We start from the raw sequence: 25,442 nt of genomic DNA, 5'->3' as shown, positions 1-25,442 counted from the left end.
TGAAACTTGACTTTTGATGGAAATCAAGGGAAATGTTTGATTTTGCCAGTTATTTTTTAAGTTTCTGACTTTATAATTCTGTTTCTGTATTTGTAATTTTGTCTTGGCATGGACAAGTTCTGTTCTGATTATGTCTATATGTGGTGATTTTAAAGGTTTCTGATAAACTGAAGGATGAAGTGTTCCTTTATCGGTTGAGAAAATTAGTAGAACACTGACAGGGAACATTGGGACACAAAAATCTGTAAGTAGTTGAATCTTGTGACTGCAATAAGACTAAATCAATGCCAGGACAGTGTGTATCTGATCAGAGGGGGTGAGGTGAACTCACAACTTATTCCAGACAAATAATTTCATCTGCTCTTATTGTGCATACTATGTGTGTGCACGTGTGTAACAAACATGCAGCGGTGTCTGTCTGTGAATGTGTTTAGGCGTGAGATGAACAGTGGTAAGTCTGTCCTCACCACACGGAAGCAGCTGCGGACGCTGGGCTCCACGTTGCTGCCCCCAAAAGCAGCGACTTCACCCAACTGGCGGGGGATTTGGATGGCTTCATGGAGAAGCAGGCTGAGGTGACGCTGGTCTGTCAAACCTCCAGGACCAGACACCTGACGGAATAAATCTGCAAACACCAGAAATACATCTACTAATCTATCAATAATACAGTAATTCATCTGATAACACACCAATGTGTAACAGCCCTAATTGTACACTTTGTTTGAATGCATTAAAAAAATTGCAGAGGCACGTTTGACATTTTAAATGCTCACATTGAGCCGTTTGATGAAGATGAGTTTTGGACGTGGATATGTTTTATGAAGACACAGCCATGGTATATAGGCCTATTACATCTGAAACCTGCAATGTTGCAAACCCAGAAGTGACATAATAGTATTTCTGGAGTTGGCTGCACGCCACAAAGTATCTAAACACCCAATACCAAATTTGTTTGTAAGTTTTAGGTACAAAGTCCTCACTTAACAGGTAAACAAGGCTTTATTGGAGCATTAGTGGGTCAGTTATCTAATCCCCTATTGAAATGGCCACCTTAAATAATTAAACCTCAGCCACGGATTTACAGCCACACTACCAGCTCTATGAGACTTTACTTAGCTAGATGCTAGCATGCTTACAATAACGCTAACATGCTGTTGTTTATCAGGTATAATGTCAGAAAGACTATCCTTGAAATATATTCTGAAACTTGTTTTGGTGGATAATTTTGGAGGACTGAAAAACTATGTTTTTCTAATGAGAAAATTAGAGGCAGAAGCGAGTGAAAGCCGTAAGAAGTGCATTTGTCAAATTAGGTGTAAAAGCTTTACATTTTGATGTTAAATAAAAGACCCTAGACTTGAGATGCACCGATTGACCCGGCGGTGACCGGAATTGGCTGATTTTATGAATGGTCACCATCTTAGTTTAACTTGTTTGTATGCTAACATTTGCTAATTAGCATTAGACACATAAAGCAAACTTGCTAAAAAAGGAACTACATGCTGTTTTCAGGTAACATTACTGTTTTCCCTGTTTTCATACGGAAGTTTAGTTTGCTAAATATATCAAATTTTTTAGTTGGATATTGGATGTGAAAAGAAGGAAATGGTTCTTCCATAACATTGCATTTTAGATGTGTGTGAATTTCCCACACCAGGAGTCATTTATTTAGTTCTATTTTATAGGGATCGATTATCTATTCAAAAATGTTCTATGTTATATAGATAGAAAATAAATATTTGTGTGTGCTGTAAAATGGTTAGAAAAATGTTTAATCGGAATCGGCTAAAATCGGTATTGGCTGGTCAAACTCAATGAAAAATCGGAAATCGGAATCAGCCTAGAAAACTGTAATCCATGCATCTCTACACTAAACCTAACTCAAGATTTAGTATAAAAAATGACTGGTACCACAAAGTCAAGCAAATATTCCTTTTTCTCAAGCCAAAGACTGGTGATGATGGAATAAACACCCACCATCTGTATCTCAAAGCAGCTTGATGCAAATGCTTCAGATTTATTTGCAAATATTATGTGATGTCTGGAGTTGGCAAAAAAACGGGCTCAGTCAGTGAAATTACAGAGTGTTAAGGCAACCACATGTCTACCTGAAACCAGAAAAAGAGGGCTCACTCACCTCAGGGACCAGTCAATTGAAGGCTGTTATCGCTCATTCTTTAAGACCTGACACAGATGGTGTGCCAGGCATGGATAATCCTGGCATGGGTTTGGCAGTGCTGTCTCTGATCTTGTATCAACTACAAGCTGTTCAAGGTCCAGCTATCAAATGCTCACTTTTCATTTTTATCTATGTTCACATGATGACTTGTAAACTTGGGTTACAATAGAACAGTAAAACATATCTCATGTAATCAAAAAAGGTGTGGTGCCTTGGCTCTTTGCTAGTTGATTTGTGACAAAAAAAATGGGAGTGGGAGCCATAGAAAGAGAGTGTGCATGAATGTGTCTTTGGCAAGCAATCCTTTTAAGGCCCCCGGTGTGCTTTGTAGAAGTAAAGAGAGCTTTCTCCATTATAGCAGCAGACTCATTTCCTCCATTAGACTAAGTGGATGTCTTTATGAAATACTGGCAATCAGGGCTGTTTTGTTTTGGCTCATTGTTTGCAGTTGAGGAGATGCATTAGGCACATGAGCGGGCATCCGACTCACATTTGTACTTCTCTTGGACGTCTGCATTGCACAAGCTCACCAATCCCATCTTGAAGCTGAGAACTCGCATTTTGCCATTACGAGCACTAGTGGAAAGAAAGAGAAGAAGAATAACAAAAAAGTTGTATAGTTACAATTTATGAACAGTGAATGATCTCAAATCATGGCTGCAGTAATACATTCATACATTGGCTGAGCCCTTCTGGGAGGGACAAAGTGTGGAGGAATTACCTGGGTCAAAGCAGTACAGTACAGATCAGTGCAACAGTGTGAAATTGTATTAGAGCTCATCTAGAGCACCTGAAGGCACTCCAGGGATTTGAAGAAGTTGTGTCAATGGGTTTATGGCCAAAAGAGCAATAATAAGCTCGCAATGCCACTTACTGTACAGACAAACACGGGCATGCATACTGCATAAACACACAATTACATACACATATCCAGTATTTGTGAGGGTGTATCGCTGCAGATACAGCACCCCACGCTTTTTTCTGCTCCTCTTTATAGTCATCAGATTTACCTATCATATAATCAATAATATAGTGAGAGTAAAGGGAGGCAGGCCAGTACAGCCCGATTCGGTTGGGGAGAGTTCTAGCCCGACCAGGCACCTCTCTTTAACCTGCCTCTCTTAGTCATGCTATTATAATTCTAGACTCCCGGGGAAGTTCCTTCCTTCTTATGACACAATGAGCTGCTCTCTCCTCTCTCTTCTCTTTTCTTTTGTTTCCTTTGATGTGCATCCTGTCCCAGAAATGCTTGTTACTAACCTAGCTCTGGGGAGTTTACTCCCCGGAGTCCTTATGTTTCTTCTTCGCCCGGAACATTGCCTCGGATTAGGGTTACACCAAGATCTGGGTCTTGGGTGCAGCTGTCGCTGTGGACCGGCTACACCATGCTACGCTCTGCGATTCCCTGCAATGTCCAGCTACGTCCTGCTGCGTCCTGTCGCGTCCACCCATGCTCTGCTGTGCCTTAAAAGGGAGTTTCTCCTCGCCACTGTCGCAATAGCCACTGCTAATGCTTGCTCTTGGGGGAATTATTGGAATTGTTGCGGCTTTGTAAATTATAGTGTGGTCTAGACCTATTCTATCTGTAAAGTGTCTCGAGATAACTGTTGTTATGATTTGATACTATAAATAAAATTGAATTGAGGATCAGGGGTGCTGTCCCCAGCTGAATAAATAGAATAAATGATCACTAGCCAGTGAGATGGACTCTGTTGTGACCTGACCTGAGCCTTAAAAGGGTTGCATTAGTTTCGTTACCGTTCGTGTTGAGATTTCACAACTCCAGTGCCAACACATCCTGGAAGAATTTACTGTGGAGCTTAGCAGCATTGGCAGAAACCACAGGCTTATTGAATTAACATTTGAATCGTTAAGTGCGAAATCAAGGACACATTCATCAGAGAACTTCAGATCAATGAAGTATAAAATTGAATCAAAGAGTGAGTTAATTTTCCAGAGCTGGGATGTTGTAGAAAGTAGGGACATTTTTTTTTATCTGCCGATAGGTCAAATTACAAGGAAGTGAAACGTTATTTAGGCAAGGCCATTAGAGTCACATGGAGAAACACGAGACGTGATAAGGAGACCATTTCGGTTTTTGTCCCTGTTAGATTCAGAGCTGGAGTTGGTCGAGAGGAGCTCGAGAGCACAGGGGGGCAACTGGCTGTCTGCACCTTTCACACACATTTTCTGCTGTGTGTCGCATTACATCTTCAATATCCCCAGTGCTGCTCCTCAGGGGACATGTCACTCCTGCACACCCTCCTAGTGTGACACGCCTTTGGAGGCCACACACACACACACACACACACACACACACACACACACACACACACACACACACACACACACACACACACACACACACACCCAAGTGGACACACAAACATACGCACATCTCATTCAGATTCACTGCTGTTATTTATTATATAGGGTAAAGTCTCTGATTGTCTCTCATTAGCAGCCAGTAGTAAAGAGCTCCTGACTGAATTTACAGCACTTGTGGGGTTGTTCCTGTATCACTGCCTCTGTGCTCAGTGTTTTCTCTTTGGAGATGGCACCAAATAGTCAATCAGGAGCAAAGATGGGGTGAAAGTTGGTGTGAAAGAGGATTTGTTTTTGCTGTGTCTCAGAAGGGATGCTTGGCTCTCTGCCTGGACATTGTTATTGTAGCTTTAGCCACACTGTGGCTCTTTATAGATGTCTGTACAACAAGCCATTAAACCACTTACATCAATCTGCAGACAGGCTGCACTAGGACTGTGAGGAATAGTTAAATATAGTTTATACTGTTTGTAGTGGCGTGAGATTACACATAGTTAATCTCTGTATGTGATGTTTATTTAGTTCCATTATTTTTGGTACTACCGTTGACTCAAATGACCTGGTGTTATGGGAAAGGGTCCACAGTCCAGATTTACAATGTCAGTTGCATGTAAAGTGACAAAAGCACTGATGGAGAGCAGGTTAACTCCATTCAATTCTTCTCAACTGTTGCTATAATACGATAAGACTAAATATGAGCATTACAAGACAGAGATGAGTGTGTCACTTAAAAGAATGCTGCACCAATTTAGCATTGCATGCACATTGTCACCTCACAATGGACAGTAAAAAAAAGGAACGAAATTGGCGCAACCAAAAACATCGTCTTTTGTTTTTTGTATTCCATGCGTTCTTCTTCCTTGTAAATTGAGTGAGTGAGTGAGTGAGAGTGAGCGTCTTATCTAATGTAGCCTCGTGCTGTTGTTAGAGATGAAGAGCGGGCAACAGAGGTCTGGTGAGCTCACTTCTTTCTAACTCCACAGTTTTTTTACATTTTAAAATTTGAAGTCTTCAACCCCAACTAAAGGTGACATTACTTGAGGCAACTTAACCATCTAGACTTACAAAAGGCTTTATACAACTTTTTTTTGTTTTTACCTTTTCAGGAGAACACTCTAAGACCTGTAAACAGACTTGATGTGCAAAAATGTCTCAGATAACCTTTAAGTAGCCCTCCAGGTCAGTGATCAGTAGAATAATCATCTTGGATGACAGCTTAACAATCAGCTTTTATTTCATAACTTCGATTTGTTTTGCCTGCACATAAGCTGTTTTACTTATTTACTTAATTATATATAAATATATAAAATATACTGTATAATAGATTTCAACCCAAGTAGGTTTTAATAAATACATGCAAATAATACGTACACCCTAGCTTACCCACCTGTCATAGACGTTGAGCAGCCAGTTGAGACACATGTCGACACAAAGTGGAATGTTGACCAGGACGGACCTCTCCTCCTCCAACCTCTCATACAGAGCCGTCAGGCCGTGGATCATCTCCACCACGTCCATCACATGCTCCCCCTGCTGCAGCACCTGCTCCCGAAACACCTCCCCGAGGCTACTCAGTGCCACTAAATCCACTAAAAACACACATAGATACATATTGAGGAACACAGATACCTGGAAAAACACTTTCATTGTGACCATGTGCAGTGGAGGAAGAAGTATTTAGATCTTTTACTTAAAGGTCCTATGACATGCTGCTTTTTGGATGCTTTTATATAGGCCTTAGTGGTCCCCTAATACTGTATCTGAAATTCAGTCTTGGTGCAGAATTACAGCCACTAGAGCCAGTCCCACAATGAGCTTTCCTTAGAATGTGCTATTTCTGTGTCTGTAGCTTTAAATGCTATTGAGGAGGAGAGAGGGGGGGGCAAGGTGGAGGGTGGGGGTGTGGCCTTGACCAACTGCCACTTTGCTTGTTTGCAAGCCATGATGTCTCTCTCTTTCTCATGGGCGGGCCAAATGCTAAAGTAACTCAAGTTATCAAAAAATGTAGTGGAGTAAAAAGTACAAGAAACTCAAAATTGTACTGTACTGTATTGAGTAAATGTACTTTAATGTGTTACATTCCACCACTGACCATGTGTATGTACTGTATGTTTTTGATGTGACATTTTTTACATTTCTATATGGTTGGAAATCAAGTAAACCGATTATTAGTTTAAAAGCATGTACACAGGCATGCATGTACACATGCTGGAGCTTATCACCTATGTCCATATGCACATTAACCTTCAAAGACATAAACACACAGACACAGAGCAGGATCATCATCCTCATCTCAGCATATGAGAGCACAGGCGATAGCACATTCACCCTTTTTGCCTACCAGATGTTTCAAGAGCAGTGACACAAATTTGATTTCGCTCTTCTAAACTAATTTGATGGTCCATCCCTAGGAGTGAAGCTAAAAGGGTGTCTGTGGATGCCAGGTATAATTGGATAGAAAGATAATGAGGTCGAACAGAAAGAGGGGATAACAAGAGTATTCTCAGGGTTGTAAGGGAATCACCAAAAAAATTATGCAGCACTGCTCAATCATTCACAAAGTGTGCAGAGAGAGAGAGTGAGAGTTCTGTTATCAAGGCAGCCTGGCAATTAAATCCTGTAACAATATCAACTAGTAGGGTAAGATAAGAGAGTGGGCAAGAGAAAGAAAGACGGAGAGTCAGTGAAAGAGGTTTTTCACAGTAGTTTGAGGATGCTGAGTTTTTATTACAGCAACTTGGGACGTGGCGGTGAGCAAAGGTTGGAGGAAGGTTGCAAGAGAAGGGAAGGGGGTGAGTAAGGAATGGTGCGAAATTGGCCACAGTCAGTGGGAGTTAGAGCACTGCAGATGATGGAAGATGGAGGAGTACATGTGTCGTGAGAGCATGAAGAGGGAGAAAGAAAGGCCAAGTTTGAGGTAGTGAAAAACCGAGAGAGCACAGAATGTGAGGCATAAAGAAACATCATGAAGAGAAGCATTGGAAAAATCAGCAATAGTTAGAATAATGGGCAGAAAGTGAGAGGGTCTGGCCCAAGTAGGATACAACAAGTGCTGTGAACATGAAAGGGCACACGTTCATGCCTCAACCATGCGGCAAACACTAATTGCCTTCAATTGGTTGAATGGACCAATTAATAGCTCTAATTACCACACACACCAACAATCTAGGCAGTGGTGAAAATGAGGAAAGAGTCCGGTGGTTGAGTGGTTTCTAGTGGCTCTTGAGTTTAACAATACTTTTGATTTCTGGCTTTTAAAGCCAAGTAGTGTAGAGATGACTCCTTCGACAACTGAATAAAGAAATGTGTCACAGCTAATCGTTATATCTCATTCTTGAAGCGAGCGTGTCATAGTGGATTACTGATGGTGCAGGATATCAGTATATCACATTAGCCATCCCAGCCTTGCAGGCAGGAAATACCATTGATGACATACTTTACGTACATCTCAGAGCCTTCTGAACTCGCCGCAGCTTCATGGCTGTTCTGTATGCTGAGAACTTGATGTTGTTCAGATCCGCTAATAGAGGGAAAGCGAAAGAGATTTGAGTAAATGAAAGGATAACAAACCCGTCCTGTGCCACTACACCCTGCTGTCAAGAAATTAGACAGCACTGTCTCTCCTCCTAGTTATCACGCCATTGCAGAAGTCATAAGTAACGTTATATGTGTATGTGTGCATGCATTTGTCTAGCTGTGCATGTGTATGCGACAGCGTGCCTGTCTCCCTTAAAAGCTCTCTGTGTCAGATCAGATTAAAAGCAAAACACATGATGTCGTTTAATCACAAATAATTAAGGGCTAAGCAAAAAGCAATAACAGCGCTGGCAAATTGGGCCTCGTAGGTTAATGACAGTAGAGATGTAGTCCCTAAGGTGTTTGACATTCAGGGCCCCTAATGAGCTGTGTGACAGGGCGTTCAAAGCAGTAGCCCAGTGTTGCCGTGCTGCTGGTGCTGCTGCAGCCCAGTGGGTTGTCCTGGGCCAATGAGCACGACTTAGAGGGTGCTTTAATTGTCACCTTACTTACCCAGTGCTTGATACAGTTCTGTCATCTTTGGATGGTCCCAGCACGTTGTCTGGGCCTGATGGCTTGGGGAAGACAGAAAAATTAAACAAAAGGCGGAGAATTCGGGAAGGAGGCACAAATGGGGGTGCACATTTTCAGGCCAAAAAGATCAAGGTAGAAATGGGAGTACAAATGAACCAAGGGAAGCAGAGACAGGTATGTGAGGCAGACGGTGAAAGAAAGAAGATCAAAGGGTAGTAAGTGAGAGAGAAAGACAAAAATGAGAGGGCAGGATAGGGGGACGTTGTTTACAGGAGATTTCAGGCCTGTGAAGTGCAGACATACGTCAAACATGATTCAGGTTCAGGCATCAAAGTTACACGCTTTGCTGGAGATATACTGACGGTAACTTAAAAGGCTTCACTCAGGGACACTACATGATATCTCAACCCATAGACACATCAAAAACTTACATTTACACTACCTTCTTATCCCACTACTAGCTCTATGGGCACATTCAGAAAAAAAGATCCAATAAAAAATGACAAATGCAGCAAAATAAATGAGAAACAACCCCTAAGCAGAAAGTCTGCCAGGACCCAGGGGCCTTTTAGGGCAGCCTTCATCGTTTTACCTGTGTGAGCGCTCATTGATTGGTACCCAATAAAGTGCTACTGAGATACTACTCCCTTTATAATTGGTACAGTAATATAGCCCATTAAGAATTGACACATCAGATATAAGAACATTTTACGTTAGGTATGGCATTGTGACGTTGTTAATATATGCAGCAAACGTGTTCACACAGCAAATAAAATAAAAAATATATAAAATACATACACACACCATGCAGGGCAAAAACACATGCACACATAAGCTGCACACTTCACTGGTTATTATTGTGTCCTGAGTTAGACACTGTTTACTGTGTACATCTCCTGTTTTCTCTAATTGTTCACATATAAAATCTACTATGACAGAGACTGCTGTTTTTCCAATACTATTATACATTCTTTTTACTTTGATTTAAAGTGCTCATATTATGCTTTTTGGCTTTTTCCCTTCCCTTTATTGTGTTATATATCTTTTTGTGCACGTTATAGGTTTACAAAGTGAAAAAGCCCAAAGTCCACCCCAAAGGGACTTACCATCTCCAACAGAAAACACTTTTCACAAACTGCTCCAAACAGCTCTATTGTAGTCCAGCCTTTACTTCCGTAACGAACGTGCGGCGTCACACCATGGGTGTCGCACACGTTATAATGCTCGCCTAGCTGCTAGCATGGCACGCACTCATTTATATATGTCAATGCCTCATACCTATGCCTCATACTCTGCAACTGACTAGCTAGCAGTCCTTAACTTGGTACTGCTCATGTGCAACTCCCAACAAAGATTGAACAGAAGTGAGATGCCTCACTCTGTAGCTAAAACAGAGAGCTCAACACGGAGATTTAACTAGCAGACTAAAACATGACCCACAAGGTTCTGCTGCTCATGATTAAGAAAATAAATTCTCACACACACACACACACACACACACACACACACACACACACACACACACACAGTTCATTGATAAAACCAGCAGCACTCTAAAGGTAAAATAGGATTGATGAGGTAAATAGATAAACAGATGAGTGCCCAAGCACATAGGGCTCACAGCAGCTAAATATAGTTAATTTCGGAATCATTTAGTATTAGTCCAGTAATTTTAAGCCAAAATGGGGGTCAACCTTGAAGAAATTGCAACAGAAGCAAACTCAACTGATTTTGTATCCTGAATATGTCCTGAGTAAGGAAAAAAAAAAAAAGAATCCCATAAGGGGAAAGTTTTGAAAAAAAAGACCCAAATATAGCCTATTCCTACGCCTATTCATTCTTTTTCTCACGTGAATAGGGTAAACATTTTAACCTTTAGATATCACCATAAACATTACTGATTTGATTATTTACATCAAGCCAAACAAAAAATGTATTACGAGTTTTTTGAAATTGTTTGTTAACATGGGCAAACGGTGCATAATCTAATTACGTATGTGCTAATTTGCATAAGTACCACAACAGATCTAAACATTGGGTATAGCCAGGTGAAAATGTCTTGTTGAATCTTGTTGACATATAACAGTAAAAGACTTAATGTTAAGGTCTGAATGGAACCCATTTAGGCTACCCATGAGCATTAATACATAGAGGCAGGAAGAAGTACTTTAAACCAGCCTTTATTAATTATTATTGCAGAGATGGGGAACAGGACCTACCTTTTGTCTTCTGCATTCTCCTTACCCTTGTCTCCTGTTCTTCCCTCATACTCACCCCCCAGAAACAACCCCTTCTGTTGCAATTTGTTCAACCTTTTTTCATAAAATGACTGGACTATATGTATCTGATTTTTAATGGAACCGCTGTACAAATGTTTGGGCAATGGAAAAAATCTTTCAAAATGGGAGGCAAGAAGTGTCTAATTTGGGATAGCTTTCTTCCAGATCTCTGAATCGCTGCCTATCTTTCTGATTTTATTTTTCAGGGATTCAAATGTCTGGTGCTTTGCTCACAGATGTCCGTTTTTTCAGAATGGAAAAATAACGAAGCCCATCAAAGGTTTGTAGGCATAAAGTAGCTATTCACATGGTGCAATGTGCTACAAAACAACTATTATAAAAGGATATTTCTATGAGCAACATACCACATGTTCAGTTTCTGTGTGGATTGAAAAGTATTTCATTTTAACTGATACATCACCACTGATTGGTCATTGCAAAACAACCCTCACTCCCAAACAGGAAACAGTTAACATGAATACAATGTTAAACTGAATAATGAAATAAAAACAAATGACAATTCATTTCAATATAGGTCTATACAGCTGGTACTCCTTATTGTTAGTAGTAGTTAGTAATAGTAGTTTTTAATAATGCCACAAACTGAGTTTGGTGTGCACTGGATATCAAATAAATCTAGGTCAGACTTAACCTTAGTGGAAAAAAATGCAACAAATGTGCCAAAGTACATACATTCCCACAATGCAGAAATTGACCCTGAAGTTGCACTTACTTGATGTAGTAGGGCACTTTGTTGGGGGAGATGGCACGCTCCCACGGTATCTGCACTGAACCTGTGCAAACACACAGAAACCAAATCAATTTCAGAATTGGCATGTCACGCATGAAAAGCCATTGTGCACAGCGTGTCCAGACAGCGAGTCCATTTAGACCTTCCTAACAGAGCTACTCTGGTGTACAACAGGCGCAGCAAAGCCAAAGAGACATGTCTATTGTGTTGGTTTGTTTGGCACGGCGTAATACAATAGTGGAGGCAGAGGACTCGGTGAGACAGGGTAACTGTAGCGTTTAAACCAGCCTCCAAACTGAACCACAGGGGGTTCAGCTGAGGATCAAACAGAACAGACTGCACTGGAAGAAGCAAGAGGCAGACAATACACACAGACACACTGACACAGAGGCATACACGCAACCATACACACACCATGTCATTGTCCATTATTGTATCACAACACGGCACAAAGCAGACTTGAATGTTGTTGCTCTGCATATGGGAAAAATACTCACATGCACAAAGACAAAGTAGACTCCCAAATCCAGAGGAGGAAGAACTATTTAGATTCTTTACTTAAGTACAATTACCACAAATTAAATATACTCTACTACAAGTAGAAGTCAGTCCTGCATTCAACATCCTGCTAAGGTAAATCTAGGTGAAGATAAAAGTATTAAAAGATTTACTTTTAGGTATCAAATATATTCATTATGCAGAAAAATGTCTGCTTTGACTGATATTATTATATATTATTAGATTGTTAATACTGATGCATCAATGCATAAGTAGCATTTTACTGTTGCAGCTGTTCAAGGTGGAGGTTCACTACTTTAAATACAATTAGTCCAGCAATTAGTCCCCTCTGACAAGGTAAATGTAGGGGGTCGTGAGATGATTAATGGGTTAGTAAAGAAGAAAAACAAAGTTCTGCGATATAAATTTGTATTATTTTTCTTTACTTTTCTTTCTTTTATGGGGGAATCATTGTTGAGTTTAGCCTCTCTGAGCCTCAAACGGTTATTTAAATGAAACAATGTTTCAGAAGTCCTCATAGATATCTGAAATATGAAAAAAATTAAAGCATAGCTGAAAAATTATTAAGCATAGCTGTTACATAAATGTATGGTGTAGTAAAAAGTACAATATTTCTCACTGAAATTAAGTAAAGTAGCATGGAATGGAAATACTTAAGTAAAGTAAAATTGTAAGTACTCAGTTACATTCCATGTTGCATAAAAACACACGCACATAAGCAGACCCAGACATTCCTGCAGGGTGCAGTGGGCTGAGCTGGCAGTCGGGTAGTGTGATATAAGCCCCAGTGCAGGGGCTCTGAGCCAGCGTGACAGCAGTAAAACTGGATGGGGTTTGGTGAGGACATTGGAGGCACACAAGCACACAACACGTCAGATGTACTCACACAGAGAGCTCTGCAACACACATCAGTTTAAATTAGGTAAGTAAATCACATATTTTGCAGGCCTCCTGCTACTTCTCTGTAGCCTTTGAAGAGTAGCAGGTAAAAGAAGAGACAGAATCCACAAATATGTATCTCTGCTCAAATTAGAGCAATGGCAGATCTGATGAGCATCGCTGGGGATGTTTATCGCAACAGTGTGGTGGAACTGATGAAGACAGACAAACAAAGCCTGCCAGCTCCACCTCTAACCCAAATAAACACAAACACACAAACAAACACACACACACACACACAGTCAGTGTTTTATAGCCTTATCATAACAAAACTGTAATACACCTAACCTTCTTTTTATCACCCCACACTCTGAGACAATGCCTTGGCATAGCATGGCACAGATTGGTACGACAACTTCAAATAGCAGTAAAGAACTCTTACTGGAAAGGAAGTGCTGCGATCCGGGGCCAAAGTCTCGATGTGCATCCTGGAGCTGCTTCAGCCGTTCCTCTATGGAAGCCTAAGGACACACACACACACACACACACACACACACACACACACACACACACACACACACACACACACACACACACACACACACACACACACACACACACACACACACACACACACACACACACACACACACACACACACACACACACACACACACACACACACACACACACAGTTAAATCAAAGGGAATCATGCTGTTCATTCCTCTCCGTCACAAATCCCCAAAAGAAAGAAATGCACGCAGACCACCTGTTTCTCCTCCATTAGTTATCTACGGAATATAAATTATGTCTTTTTCCTCTGCTGCCCCTCTTGAAGGACTTTGAAAGCATTTGAAGAGCTGCAGGTATAAAGACAGAGATTACCAAATAATATATTTTGTTGAAATGAGGACAACAGTTCCTGGTTTGCACTGTCAGTGTGGAAAATAGAGAAGGGGAGGTTGCAAAGCCTCATGTGTTGCATCAATAACCGGAGACCGAGTTAACAAAATTAAGTTTGTAAAAGCATTTCACATCAGTTACTGTATGTTTCCCACTAAATGGGATTTAGTCTGCCTAATCCCGCTTTATTTGAAATGTATTGGATTTGGCACATGAATCATTGTCAGCTGGATGTTTGAAATGTGCCCTCAAACAATGGGAGGTAAATCCACTCGTGGTGAGGTAGAGACAGATAAAGAGAGTAAGAGCAAGAAGAACCTGTTGTTAGGAGCCTTTAGACTTCAAAGAGAACCACAGGCCATGAGTCGTAATGTGTAAATCTAGATATATTAGGTTGGTACACACTTCATTGCTCCCTCGCCAGAAAATAAAACAATATAATCTGGAGCGTGATTTAAATTTGTTGGGACTAATATAGAGCATTGTCAATGTGCCGTGGAGATGTTAGTGCCAACTGTGCGGTGTTGTTCAATCTATTTGTTGTACAGGCAATTTGGGCTGCCATAAGGAAGACAAATGACTGAATTATCCATGATCGACAAATATTAGCAAATCAAATATGGAAATAGATTTGCACTGGCGTCAGAGCAGCCAAAATCAACAGGACACAGGATGTTGCTGGGATTTAGCATTTATCATTTTAATTAAGAGAGAAATAGGACACAGAGAGGGAGACAAAGAAAAAGGTTCCTCCTTTCTGCTTGCTTTCACAGTGAAATATAGCAGGTCAGTGCATCTTAATGCCTTGAAATTAATTAATGTGATGAGTAGAGATAGCAGCTCAAAGAAGATATTTTCTCTCTGAACCATTAGCAACATCTGTCTCTTCATATGTTACTTTGGCTCTACTGATATCACAGAAACTCCAACAATCCAAGATCTAGGAGATGAATATCTGCTGGTGACTGAAAAGCCTTTTTAAATGTGTTGATCATCAGGGGGGATTAGAGGCTTACTTCCTGAATCAAAGACCAGAGGACACACAACCAACTCTAGCGCACAGTGCATCAAAGATTTAGCAGAAATGATGGTGTTAAAGGACTTTTTTATGAAGACTCTTTTTACCTCCAACGCAAAGGGACATCAATGGGGAGCAAAATGAGTAACAATTTCGTAGTTCGCTCCCCAACAATCCTTTCCTAAAATACACGAGATTGCTGCAACAATTTGTAGAAACAGAAGGAAGATATGCTACTGATGGGTACAAAAATAAGACTGACAGATGCTCCTATTTATATGCAAGCTCAATCCATCCCACACACAGCGTGCATATCAGTCAGTATAGCTGCATCTGTAGGATATGAAGTACCTTACTGGTTTTCCTGTGTTTGGTCAAACGAGTATCCTAAAATGAATCAACAACTAGAAATAAATATGAGAACCTTATACAGGAGGAATGCCTTTTAACAAGACACAAGCTAAGTCCAAATCCATACTGCATTCGAATTGTTTAAGTATACTGTTTTAGCAGTTAGAATACAGACATATCAACCATTTTATACTGACAGGAAATGATACGTTTCAGATGTCAATAAAGCTGCAACTTTGGAAAGCAGCTGGTGTTAAACTTCACGAAGAGACATCATAATATTTTTCCTAAGATCTAATGCTTTTGTTTTCCAAGATTTTTTGGAGCTGCTTTACCACCACCCACAATTGTTTTTATAATTTTTCAGCTGTCAGCTGCTCCTCCATTTCCTTTGTGGATTGCATCGCGCGAGAATAATGTGTATTTGGTAGATATGTCTGGCTTGAGTTAACTTAATTTTGTCCTTTTTCTATACTGTCTATTTTTGTGAACACCCTACACTCCAAAAACCTGCTTAGAAATCAGTATGTATACATACCGTATTTAGTCATAAACCAAAGTGTTGGACAAATTGAAATTGTGACCTGATGACTGTGCTAAAGGAAAAATCAGGGGATCACCAAAGTTATACAATTCATCATGAAAGGACCATAAATGTTTGTTCAAAATGTCATGTCATAATCTTCAGAAAAGAACCGGCATGCGACTGTCTAGCTGTGATTAGTTGCTGCAAACAGTCCAATAGTTTCACTTGGAGCAGACAAAGGCTTAAGTTGGACAATCAACTTTACTTGCGTCACTCAGAGCAGAGAAAACAGCTACTCTATAATGATTTGTTCTGTTCTCCTCATCAGCTGTTTTACTCTGGGCTATTTCAGGGCCCCAGTGGAAAGAGTGAGGGAGCAGCGAGGGTGCAAAGTGCTTACTGGAAATGAATTTCTAAGAATTGTTGAAGGGACGTTAAAATCATCATGTTCAGACGACAGAGACAGACAGGAGCAGTGGCAATTAAAACATAATGAAGAGGCCACAAACAGCAGGCTGTGGAGAAGGTGTCATGAAGGTTATCTAATGGGAGCAGGGTGTTCTCACTTCAGAGGATGTTGTTGTGCTTGCCGGAACACTACAGAGATTGCTGATTGAGAAAGCAGGATTAGCTTGGAAGTTGCACACTGCAGAGTGATGTTAATGCTCACTGGATAATGCATCCATACATTCAGCTAAGCATCAAGTGGAAGGCCAGTCCAGTTCAATGAATAATGCACTTTCTCCTTGAAATCAGCCTTTAAGTGTGTTCATAAAAAAAAAAAAAAACAGTGAGCTCAACTCATCGTGCAGACGTATGCCAAGGCTATCTTGCCTTGTAAACGAAAGTGAAAAATAACTTGTGCACCCACCCGGTGAATCAGATCAGCTCTTAAATTCTATGGGTTCTTCCTTTGCCCATGCTACACCCTACCACCAAGTTTCATGAAAATCGGGCAAGTAGTTTTTCCATTATTCTGCTGGCAAACAAACAGACCGAACCCTCCTGAAGTGCTGCTGAAAAACAACAGCTGTTGGAAAACAGATCCATACTGAGACTGGTGTTGTTTAGGCTGTTGGGATTTGATGTGGATAGAAGTTGATCTAAATATACATTTCAACATTTTTTAAATAGTTTTAGCAGCTCCAATAACCTCCTTTCTTTCACTGTGGTGGGTTACACAACATAGACAAGAGTCTGTTTATTCATTTGAAATTAAGTGAGAAGAATGGAAATAAATGGCTGCCCTGGATTTATTGGAAACAGTAAAATGGGGCTGTTGTTGTGATATTTCATTTATTGAACATATTTCACTTAGTTCCTTGGTTCAGTTTAATGTGAGTGCATCTAGCTTAAAAACATTATCTGATCACCCTTTCTAATGACTAAATCAGACTTTAAGGGAATTGATAAAGAAAGATTGTCCTTCACAAGCTCAAAGAGATATAAAAAATGTACTGTAAAGCAGTCGGAGGCCTTGGGTGTGGGCACCATTTGAGCCTCAAATAACTTTCATTAGGACAAACATTACACACGGAATCACTCGTCATGTAATTAATTTGACTGCCGGAAAAGCCGCTGCTGACAATGTCAAACGGACAACTCAGACCCATCAGTGAACTCTACCTGAAGCACTTTCCATCTGCTGTTAAGATGCTCCAGGGCGCGGGTGTTCTCCATCGACAAATGGACATCGGAGATAGCCAGCTGGTGGGCCAAATCATTGATGTGCTTCATGCCCTCCTTCACTTGGGTCAGCTCCTCCTTAAATAACTGCAGGAGTACGAGAGAGTATGAGACAAGCAGAAGAGATAGAGAGAGGGGGATGGAAAAGAGAAAACAGCGAAGAAATACAAAACATATTACATTTACAAAAACATCAGACACAGGCAAATATCCAGTCTGGACAAACTATACCCAAATTAAATAAATGACAAAAATCAATTAACATGTGGTCTGTTATTGCTGCCTGCTTATTTATGTTTGTGTTTTTTTTCTGTCTGTGTGTAAATGTAATTGTGTACAGATGATACCAACTGACAAGCCTGCCCTAAAGACCCAACTGAACATGTGTTGGCTGTGACAGGAGTCCAAACAGTGACATGATTATTGTGAAGTGCTCTCACTTCTAATGAGTAGTGCCCACAAAATTAAAGGCGGAACCAATGAACCGCCACTTGTTTAACAACATATATCCAACTGGAGATTGTAACCCCGTGTCAGTTTGAAGTGTCACGCCCTTTCATCATGTGTCATGCTTTGGTTGCCTGTGTACCCATCCCTGTCAGAGATCACAGCTACTCTGACAGGGATGCATACACAGGCAACCAAGGCAAACATGTTAAAACAACACAGCCTGATACTGTAAACATCTCTCACTTATTCATCACGAGTAACAAATCACTGCTGTGTCTTTGTGATTTAAAAAAAGTTGATTGTCACTGTTTTGATGTTTGTTTACGACATGTCAAAGTGTCACAATGTGTGTGTTTTCAGGGTTGGTTGGAGGCAGTTATCTCAGACAACTGAGTTACTACACAGGTAAAAGCGATTTATGATAATGTGTCTGCATGTACAAGTGTTTGTGCATGAGAGAAATAAGGAGAAAGAGAGAGCGTAGTTTTTTGTGTCTACCTTAGTTGCGTCTATGTGGTCCTGCAGAGAGTCGATGAAGAGGTCTCCGACGGGCTCCCAGGCGTCTCTTACCCCCTCTGCCTGCTCCAGGGCCACTGCTAGCTCCTCCATTGCTGCCTGGATTTGGAGTAGACGCTCTAAAGTCCTCTCCATGTGTCTGGGGGTTTTGTTGAAAACATAATTCTAGATAACTACATGCACTGCTAAAAGTTGGAGCTAATGCGAGAAAAAAAAAAAATCTATCAAAACCCATAAAGCATGCAGTCACACACATCATTTATTCAAATTCAGAGACAGTCATTTCAATGGAGCTGTGTGCAAATTATTTTATACCATCATTTCATAATCTAAATGCTTTTTCTGTGAAAATACGTTATAAGCTCTGAATTTTCAATGATCTAAAACTTGATGAATGTGTTTTCCTTATTGCTTCTGTAATGGATTATATTTGCCACATCTTGTAATCAGGTTATGTTAATAGTATTATACGTAATGTATTGCAACCTAGCCCTGCTATGGATGAGCACACAAGCAGTCATAGGGAGAAATAACACTCAACTTTATAGCTTGAAAAATTACAGGCATATTGATGTCAGATGGTAAAAACGTTTTTATTAATAATCTTTTTATTTAAAATTTTTCAAGAAATATATATAACTTTTCCCAACACATATCTTTGAACATCAGTCTCTCCCCACTTTTCTAAGAGCCCATCTTTCACCCCTCCGAACATTATATTCTCCTGTTTTTGCTTGAAAACATTTCATGAGCTCATGGTCTGCAAAATTTACTAAACTCCTAGATGACCTACATTATGACGACATTATATTATTAATTTAATCCAGAAATAATCACCAAAACTGTAATTGAAAGGCAGAGGACATTAAAATACTGCTATCTTAGTATTAGAAACTGACAGAAAGTCAGTTTCTAATACTGACCTTGATTACAAAACTTGTATTATCATTACACTCAAAAATAGCCATTGGCCATTCACCAAAACCTTTAGCCATTTTTATTGTGCTTTTACAACACTGGACATGGGCACATGCAGTAACCCAGTGGTGGAAGAACTGTTTAGATCATTGACCTAACAGTAAAATTACCAATACAACAATGTAAAAAAATTAAAAGTATAAGTCCTGCATTCAACATCCTAATTAAGTACTGATTAAGTAAACGTACATAAGTATTACCAGCAAAATTTATCAAATCATCAAAAGTAAAAGTACTCATTCTGCATAAAAATTGCTCCTCTGCCTGATATCATTACAACTGACATTATTAGATTTTTAATACTGATGTAGCTGTTGTAGCTGGTCAAAGTGGAGCTAGTTTTAACCACTTTATATACAGTTCTGTAGTTTACTCCAGTTGTTTTAAACCTAGGGGTTGGCCCCTTCAAAGGGCCACAAGATAAATCAGAGGGGTGACATGACATCTGAAATGTAACATGGGGCCCCAACTACATACTGCTTCTTTGTAAGGGCTTAAAAACCAAAAAGGTTGGTTGAATCTTTAACAGTGCATTGTATTATCTATGCTCAGCATGTGTTTTTATTTAATGTAAAATCATGATCTGTAAAGTAACTTGTAACTACAGCTGTCAGATAAATGTAGTGGAGTAAAAAATACAATAATTTACCCTAAAGATAAAGTAGCATCCAATGGAATATACTAAAGTTAATTATAATTAACTCAAAATGGCACTTGAATAAATAGCATGAGTAAATTTTCTTCCCACCACTGCAGCAACCACATTTGACCTACACAAGACAATGTAAAAAAATAAATAAGTGTCTGACCTATGGCGGTCCACACAGCGTGCTGTCAGCTTCTCCCACAGGTCACTGGCCACGTTTGCCTGCTTCCACACTGAGCGGCTCACATTTAAGATTCGCCGGCGTGGAGACACCTCTGGAGAGGGTGAAAGAGGTTAGATGGGGCCACGCAGGGGTAAAAGCATAAAGGTGCAAAGGAGGAAGTGAAAAAAATAGAGCAAACTGAGAAATAACAGGTTAGAGCAGGGGTTAGAGGTCAGACAAAGAGAAGAGCAATGATTTGAGACGAATAGTACACCAACTCCATGAAAGGAAAAACAGAGAAAGGAAGGGGGCAAAACAAGTTGGACACATAAGGAGAACACAGTGAGGCAGATTGCTACAGTATTTCCCAGGTGAGCATCCAGCGCTGAGAGCCAAACAGTAGGAAGAGGACGTGTCTGTGGCAAAACAGCAGAGTTTGCTGTATTATTGATCTGAGCAGATGGTAGTGTAGAGCTGGTGAGCTGAAGCTAATTGGTCCCGACCCAGACATTTTCCCTAAACCCAGTGTGACACCAGAGGACGGATCACTGCTAATAACTATTAATGGAAGATTTCACCTGCGTGGGTCCTACCAAAATTAACTCCAGAGCTTAGAAGAGGGAGGTTGGGAGAATGATTTTTTTGGCTGGCGCAGCAGTTGGCACAGAGTATGAAGGGAGCAGACCTTTTCCATCGGTCAGGGTCTCCTCTGGCTCCTGGAAGGGATGCTGAGCCAGAAAGGCTTGGGCAGACTCCAAGACTGAGTAGATGAACGGCCCATGAGACTTGACATCCTCCATGAATACCTGCCGGGAGACAAACAGAGAGGGGAGAGTGTTTCTAAGTGGAAGAAAATGAAACACAAACCGTTTTCAAACTCAAGTGCTGATTGTATATGAGGAAGGAGAGTCCTGTAGGCTAAGCTGAACCTGTGCCTAACAGATGGCGTTGCCTAATATATGTAGACCAAAAGTAATGCATATCATTGGCTTATTCCAGCTTCTCAAATGTGCATATTTGTTATTTGCATTGTTTGTTTTCTTTCAATTGTAAATTGAATACATCTGGCTTTGCAATGTTGGTAGTAAGAATCTGTAATTCCCAGTGATTCACAAGACTTCCAGGCGGCTAACAAGAACACACAATAGAGTTTATGTCTGACCTCCATTATTCACATTCTGCATTGGCGTTTTCATTGTTCTAGTTCAAGTGATGCATCACCGGTGACCAATGACCACCTGACTGAAAATACCTGGTACATAAAACGTGGTGATATTTCCAGCCCTGGCGAGTTGACAAGGATCACTTGGGTGCACCATTAAGCAACTATCCAGGGCACAGAACATTACTGTAAACTGACTGTTTTGTCCTCCAAATTTGGGCAAAAGAAGACTAATTCTTGGTATCATTTGTAGGACTCAGACCTTTACAAATTATATATTTAAGAAATATGGACTTTGGAGGATCCTTAATTGGGGGAAAAGCCAGCAGTTACAGGATAACACAAGTACTGTAGAGAAGACAAAAAGTCAGAACCATAATCTACCGATCATACCATAACATGTTAAGGCTTTAGCACAGAAAACTATTGAATTGAGCAATGGTGTGTTTCATTGTTTATGAATTTTTAAATTGATAGGAAAAGTAATGTGATATTTTTTAAATTTAAAAGTAAGGGCTTGCTTGAAGACCAAACACTCACACATACAAGAAATAACAAATGGCATACATGAAAGAAAATTGGCTTGTTTGAACATGGGTAAGCGATAAGAATCACTGAACGCGTGCACGCGCACACGCACACGCACACACACACGCACACACACAATCTAGTGGCAGTACCGCACAAGATTACATGGCTGTCTGCTTGTGCTGAGAGCCCAGGGCACGATAGCAGACCAAATCTACTGGGAGTACTGGTCAGCTGGCTGCCACACACAGAAGAGCCAATTAGCTGGAGAGCCAAGCTCCAATGGTCCACATTTAATAGCACTGCTTATGCAAGAAAAAAAAAAATATATATATAATTATATATATATATATATATATATATATATATACATATATACATACACACACAAGCCTTCACTCCACCACTGAGAAAATACTCTGAGCACCCAAGGGCCTTAGAGAAAGCCAGTGTGTCATCCTTCTTCATTCTTTAACATTATTTTGTTCTGTATAAAACATGCAGCAGGTGTGTGAATTAATGCCAGCTATCTTCAAAGTAATTAATTTAGGTGAAGCCAGCTCTCAATCCTCTTATGCTATGAAGAGGTTACAATTTTAGCTGAAAATCTACATTACTAGCTGGAATTAGCAACGCAGCAGTGACAGCGTTTCGGTCCCAGTTAAAAAAACCTGAGGACCAGAGCCCGGCAGCCCTGATAAGACCCAATGAAACACAAGCAAACACCAGCCGGCACTGAACAAACATGCAAAAGTGTGTAACGGTGGGGAGCTGTGGCATGAGATAAGATTCCCACTGCAACAGTCATGGAGAAAACCTGCTTCTTCTTCTTTCACACTCTTTCTCTAATCACAAACAAACTCCCTCTTCTTCCTTCCATTCTTCCTTCCTTCCTTTCCCCCACTATTCATCCGCTCCAGCTTTCTTTATTCTTTCCATACTCTCTTTAGCTGCTTTTCTGCCCAAAGAGGAGCTGAGCTATGGATTCCCTGAGCCAGCTGCCATGTTAAAACTTTAATTGCAGCTAAATTTCACACTCAAAGGCTTCATCTTTGGTTGAAGGAACATTAAGAGTGAAGCCTTCAGATCAGATTAAGATACATTATGCATGGGGTAAAAAAAAGTTCATGGGGAGGAAATGACTTCATTGACTTCATTTCGTCTAAACATGTTGATAGCATTCCTTTTACTCCTCCCTCTGGATGGTTCCTCTCAGTGTGCTACTGACTACATACAGGAGGATACATTTTGATTTCATTATCCCTGTCGCATGAGGCAGAAAAGATTATGCAGCTGCTGCAGACAAAAAGAATCCCTCCAAATGCTGAAATCACTAACTTATCCCAACACCCAAACACACACACATGACCCTCATCTTGCCATATGACCTCCCCTCTATCCCCACCCCAAATACACAAATCATAAACATGCTTCCAAATCAATACACATGCAGATGCACATACACACAAAATGTGGCAGAGAGAGAACTCTTCCCACACACAAAAACAACATAAAAATAAATCCACTTAAGATCAATAATTCACATTTCTTAAAACGCTTTAATTCTCTATAGAAAACTGCGATGCAATTTCCCTCTCTGCTTTGTCGGAAAAGTTTTAGAGCAACCAGACGCTCTGGAAGCCGAGGCATCTCAGATTATAAAGAGGTGCTGTGCTGAAAATGGAACATTAGAGAGAGGGAGAGGAGAGGAGAGGAGAGGAACAGTGAATCCCATTAATTATTTTTTTAGGCTTGTGCATCACAAAGTAGCTCCAACAATGTTGAAGGGATAGTTGTGGAAAGAATTTTTAAAGCATTAAAAGGAGACAGGGAGCATGGAAAATGAGGGATGAGAAGGGGAAAATTAAGAGGGAGAGGGAGAGAAAGCAACTGCAAGATTGTGTATCCTGTATACGTGTGAGTTGTTGTATTTCCGTTTTCCTGTTAATTGGGAGGCTGATTCCACAGTGCACCAGTCAAGGCAGGAGTTAGAGTTGGATTAATGGGGGGCCACAAACCTCTCCCTGTCAATACAGGTCGCCTTTCAGACAAACACTGCACAAACTGACAGCACGGAAAATTGGAAAGAGGGTGAAAAGGAAAACTCTGCTGTACTTACAGAACCAATTACGTGTGTGTGTGTGTGTGTGTGTGTGTGTGTTCTGCATGTCTAAACCAGTTCCAGTTCCTGAGAAACATCACCCACAGCTAAGTTGATTTACCAGGAGAACATCCAGAGCATCCCGGGTGCCGTTTCTCCAAATACTTCCTGTCACACAGGAGCAAGAATCCAAAGAGCATAACTTTCACCCTTCACACACACCTTCAAATACAATTTAATGCCTTAATTTACATCTTTATTGTTTCCTTGATTAAGATATCATGGTAGCTTAATGCTGTTTTATTCTAATAAAAATGAATCAAAAGCTTTATCTCTGCTAAGATGTAGCTGAGGCATAGAATCTGCTTGTTGTCTGGAGCTATTTTTGAACTGGCCAACAATCTGTATGACTCCAACAGTAAGACAGGCACATGCACACATTTGCCTCTGGGTAACTCCTGTCTGTACCAACTTTATAAGAGTCTACCCCAACACAGCGCTCACTCACACACAAGGCTGTGCCTACCAGGGCTTTATACAGTAACATGCCAATTAAAAAAAAAAAAGAAATCAGTGGAAAGACTTTTCTGCCTTAAAGAAATCCTGGGATTTTTGTTATTGTCCCACAACTGGGTGTCTTTTTCATTTATTTGCTTTTGATCTGCTCAATAAATCAAAAGATATTGACGTAATATTAAATATACAATTCTGTCAGCTTGCTAAATTAAGGAAGTCTGACATAAAAGAGCTATACTGTATGTATTTAATGCTATCAGTGATCAGACACTGTTCGTAGTCGGTGTGTGTCAACGCTGTAGCCGGGGCTCATAGACCCTACATGCATCTCTGTGACTCTCTGGTTGTTTGTGTTGCACCTGTTAAAGGACAATTCCGGAGCAAAACGACCGCTCTCTGGAATATGTTTTCATGCTAATTGAAAGAGACCAGTTTTAGCGCGAACCGCTAATTAGCTTGTAACGCTACTAGTTGGGGCACTGGTAAAGTAAAAAGAATATCGCTATTTCTATACCACTAACAAGGCTCCAAATAGCACCACACTTCCACTGTAGCATAATGAGGGTCCCTACATGTAAACCGAAGCATTGAGAACTTTGTAAGTGTACAGACAGTTAGTTAAAAAGATAGTTTATAAAGACCGTACCGTTCGCGTAAACAGGCAGGCGCCATCTTGGAAAAATAGTCATGACCAGTTGAACCACGAACGCCGTGCAACCAGTAACCAGTAACATACAGTAGCTCAAGCAGGGCTAATTAGCGGTTCGCGCTAAAACTGGTAACATTCAATTAGCATGAAAACATATCCCAGAGAACGGTCAACTCTGTACCCATGTGTTATTAACCCCTAGGTTCATTTTGCACCGGAATTGTCCTTTAAGATGGAACAATTTACACCTGTAGTTTGGTGCCCTC

The 25,442-nt window shown here is 40.5% G+C and overlaps 1 protein-coding gene across 4 annotated transcripts in view; it reads right to left on the bottom strand.

The window, feature by feature from the left end:
* The window catches only part of drp2 (dystrophin related protein 2), a 176,297-nt gene that overhangs the window by 25,864 nt on the left and 124,991 nt on the right, over nucleotides 1–25,442 (bottom strand). For all 4 annotated transcript variants that reach the window (XM_028589824.1, XM_028589826.1, XM_028589825.1 and 1 more), the window contains 11 exons: nucleotides 20,906–21,026; nucleotides 20,221–20,332; nucleotides 18,416–18,572; nucleotides 17,408–17,554; nucleotides 13,425–13,503; nucleotides 11,567–11,627; nucleotides 8,534–8,595; nucleotides 7,950–8,024; nucleotides 5,892–6,093; nucleotides 2,670–2,755; nucleotides 468–625 (listed from right to left, as the gene is read on the bottom strand). In XM_028589824.1, coding sequence (XP_028445625.1) covers nucleotides 468–625; nucleotides 2,670–2,755; nucleotides 5,892–6,093; nucleotides 7,950–8,024; nucleotides 8,534–8,595; nucleotides 11,567–11,627; nucleotides 13,425–13,503; nucleotides 17,408–17,554; nucleotides 18,416–18,572; nucleotides 20,221–20,332; nucleotides 20,906–21,026 — 1,260 coding nt within the window. The remainder of the gene's footprint in view (nucleotides 1–467; nucleotides 626–2,669; nucleotides 2,756–5,891; nucleotides 6,094–7,949; nucleotides 8,025–8,533; nucleotides 8,596–11,566; nucleotides 11,628–13,424; nucleotides 13,504–17,407; nucleotides 17,555–18,415; nucleotides 18,573–20,220; nucleotides 20,333–20,905; nucleotides 21,027–25,442) is intronic.

This window comes from Perca flavescens, chromosome 10 (assembly GCF_004354835.1).
Source record: "Perca flavescens isolate YP-PL-M2 chromosome 10, PFLA_1.0, whole genome shotgun sequence".
In the NCBI taxonomy this organism is placed as follows: domain Eukaryota; kingdom Metazoa; phylum Chordata; class Actinopteri; order Perciformes; family Percidae; genus Perca; species Perca flavescens.
Note: the sequence above shows the minus strand (reverse complement) of the source record. Positions and strands in the feature narration are given on the sequence as shown.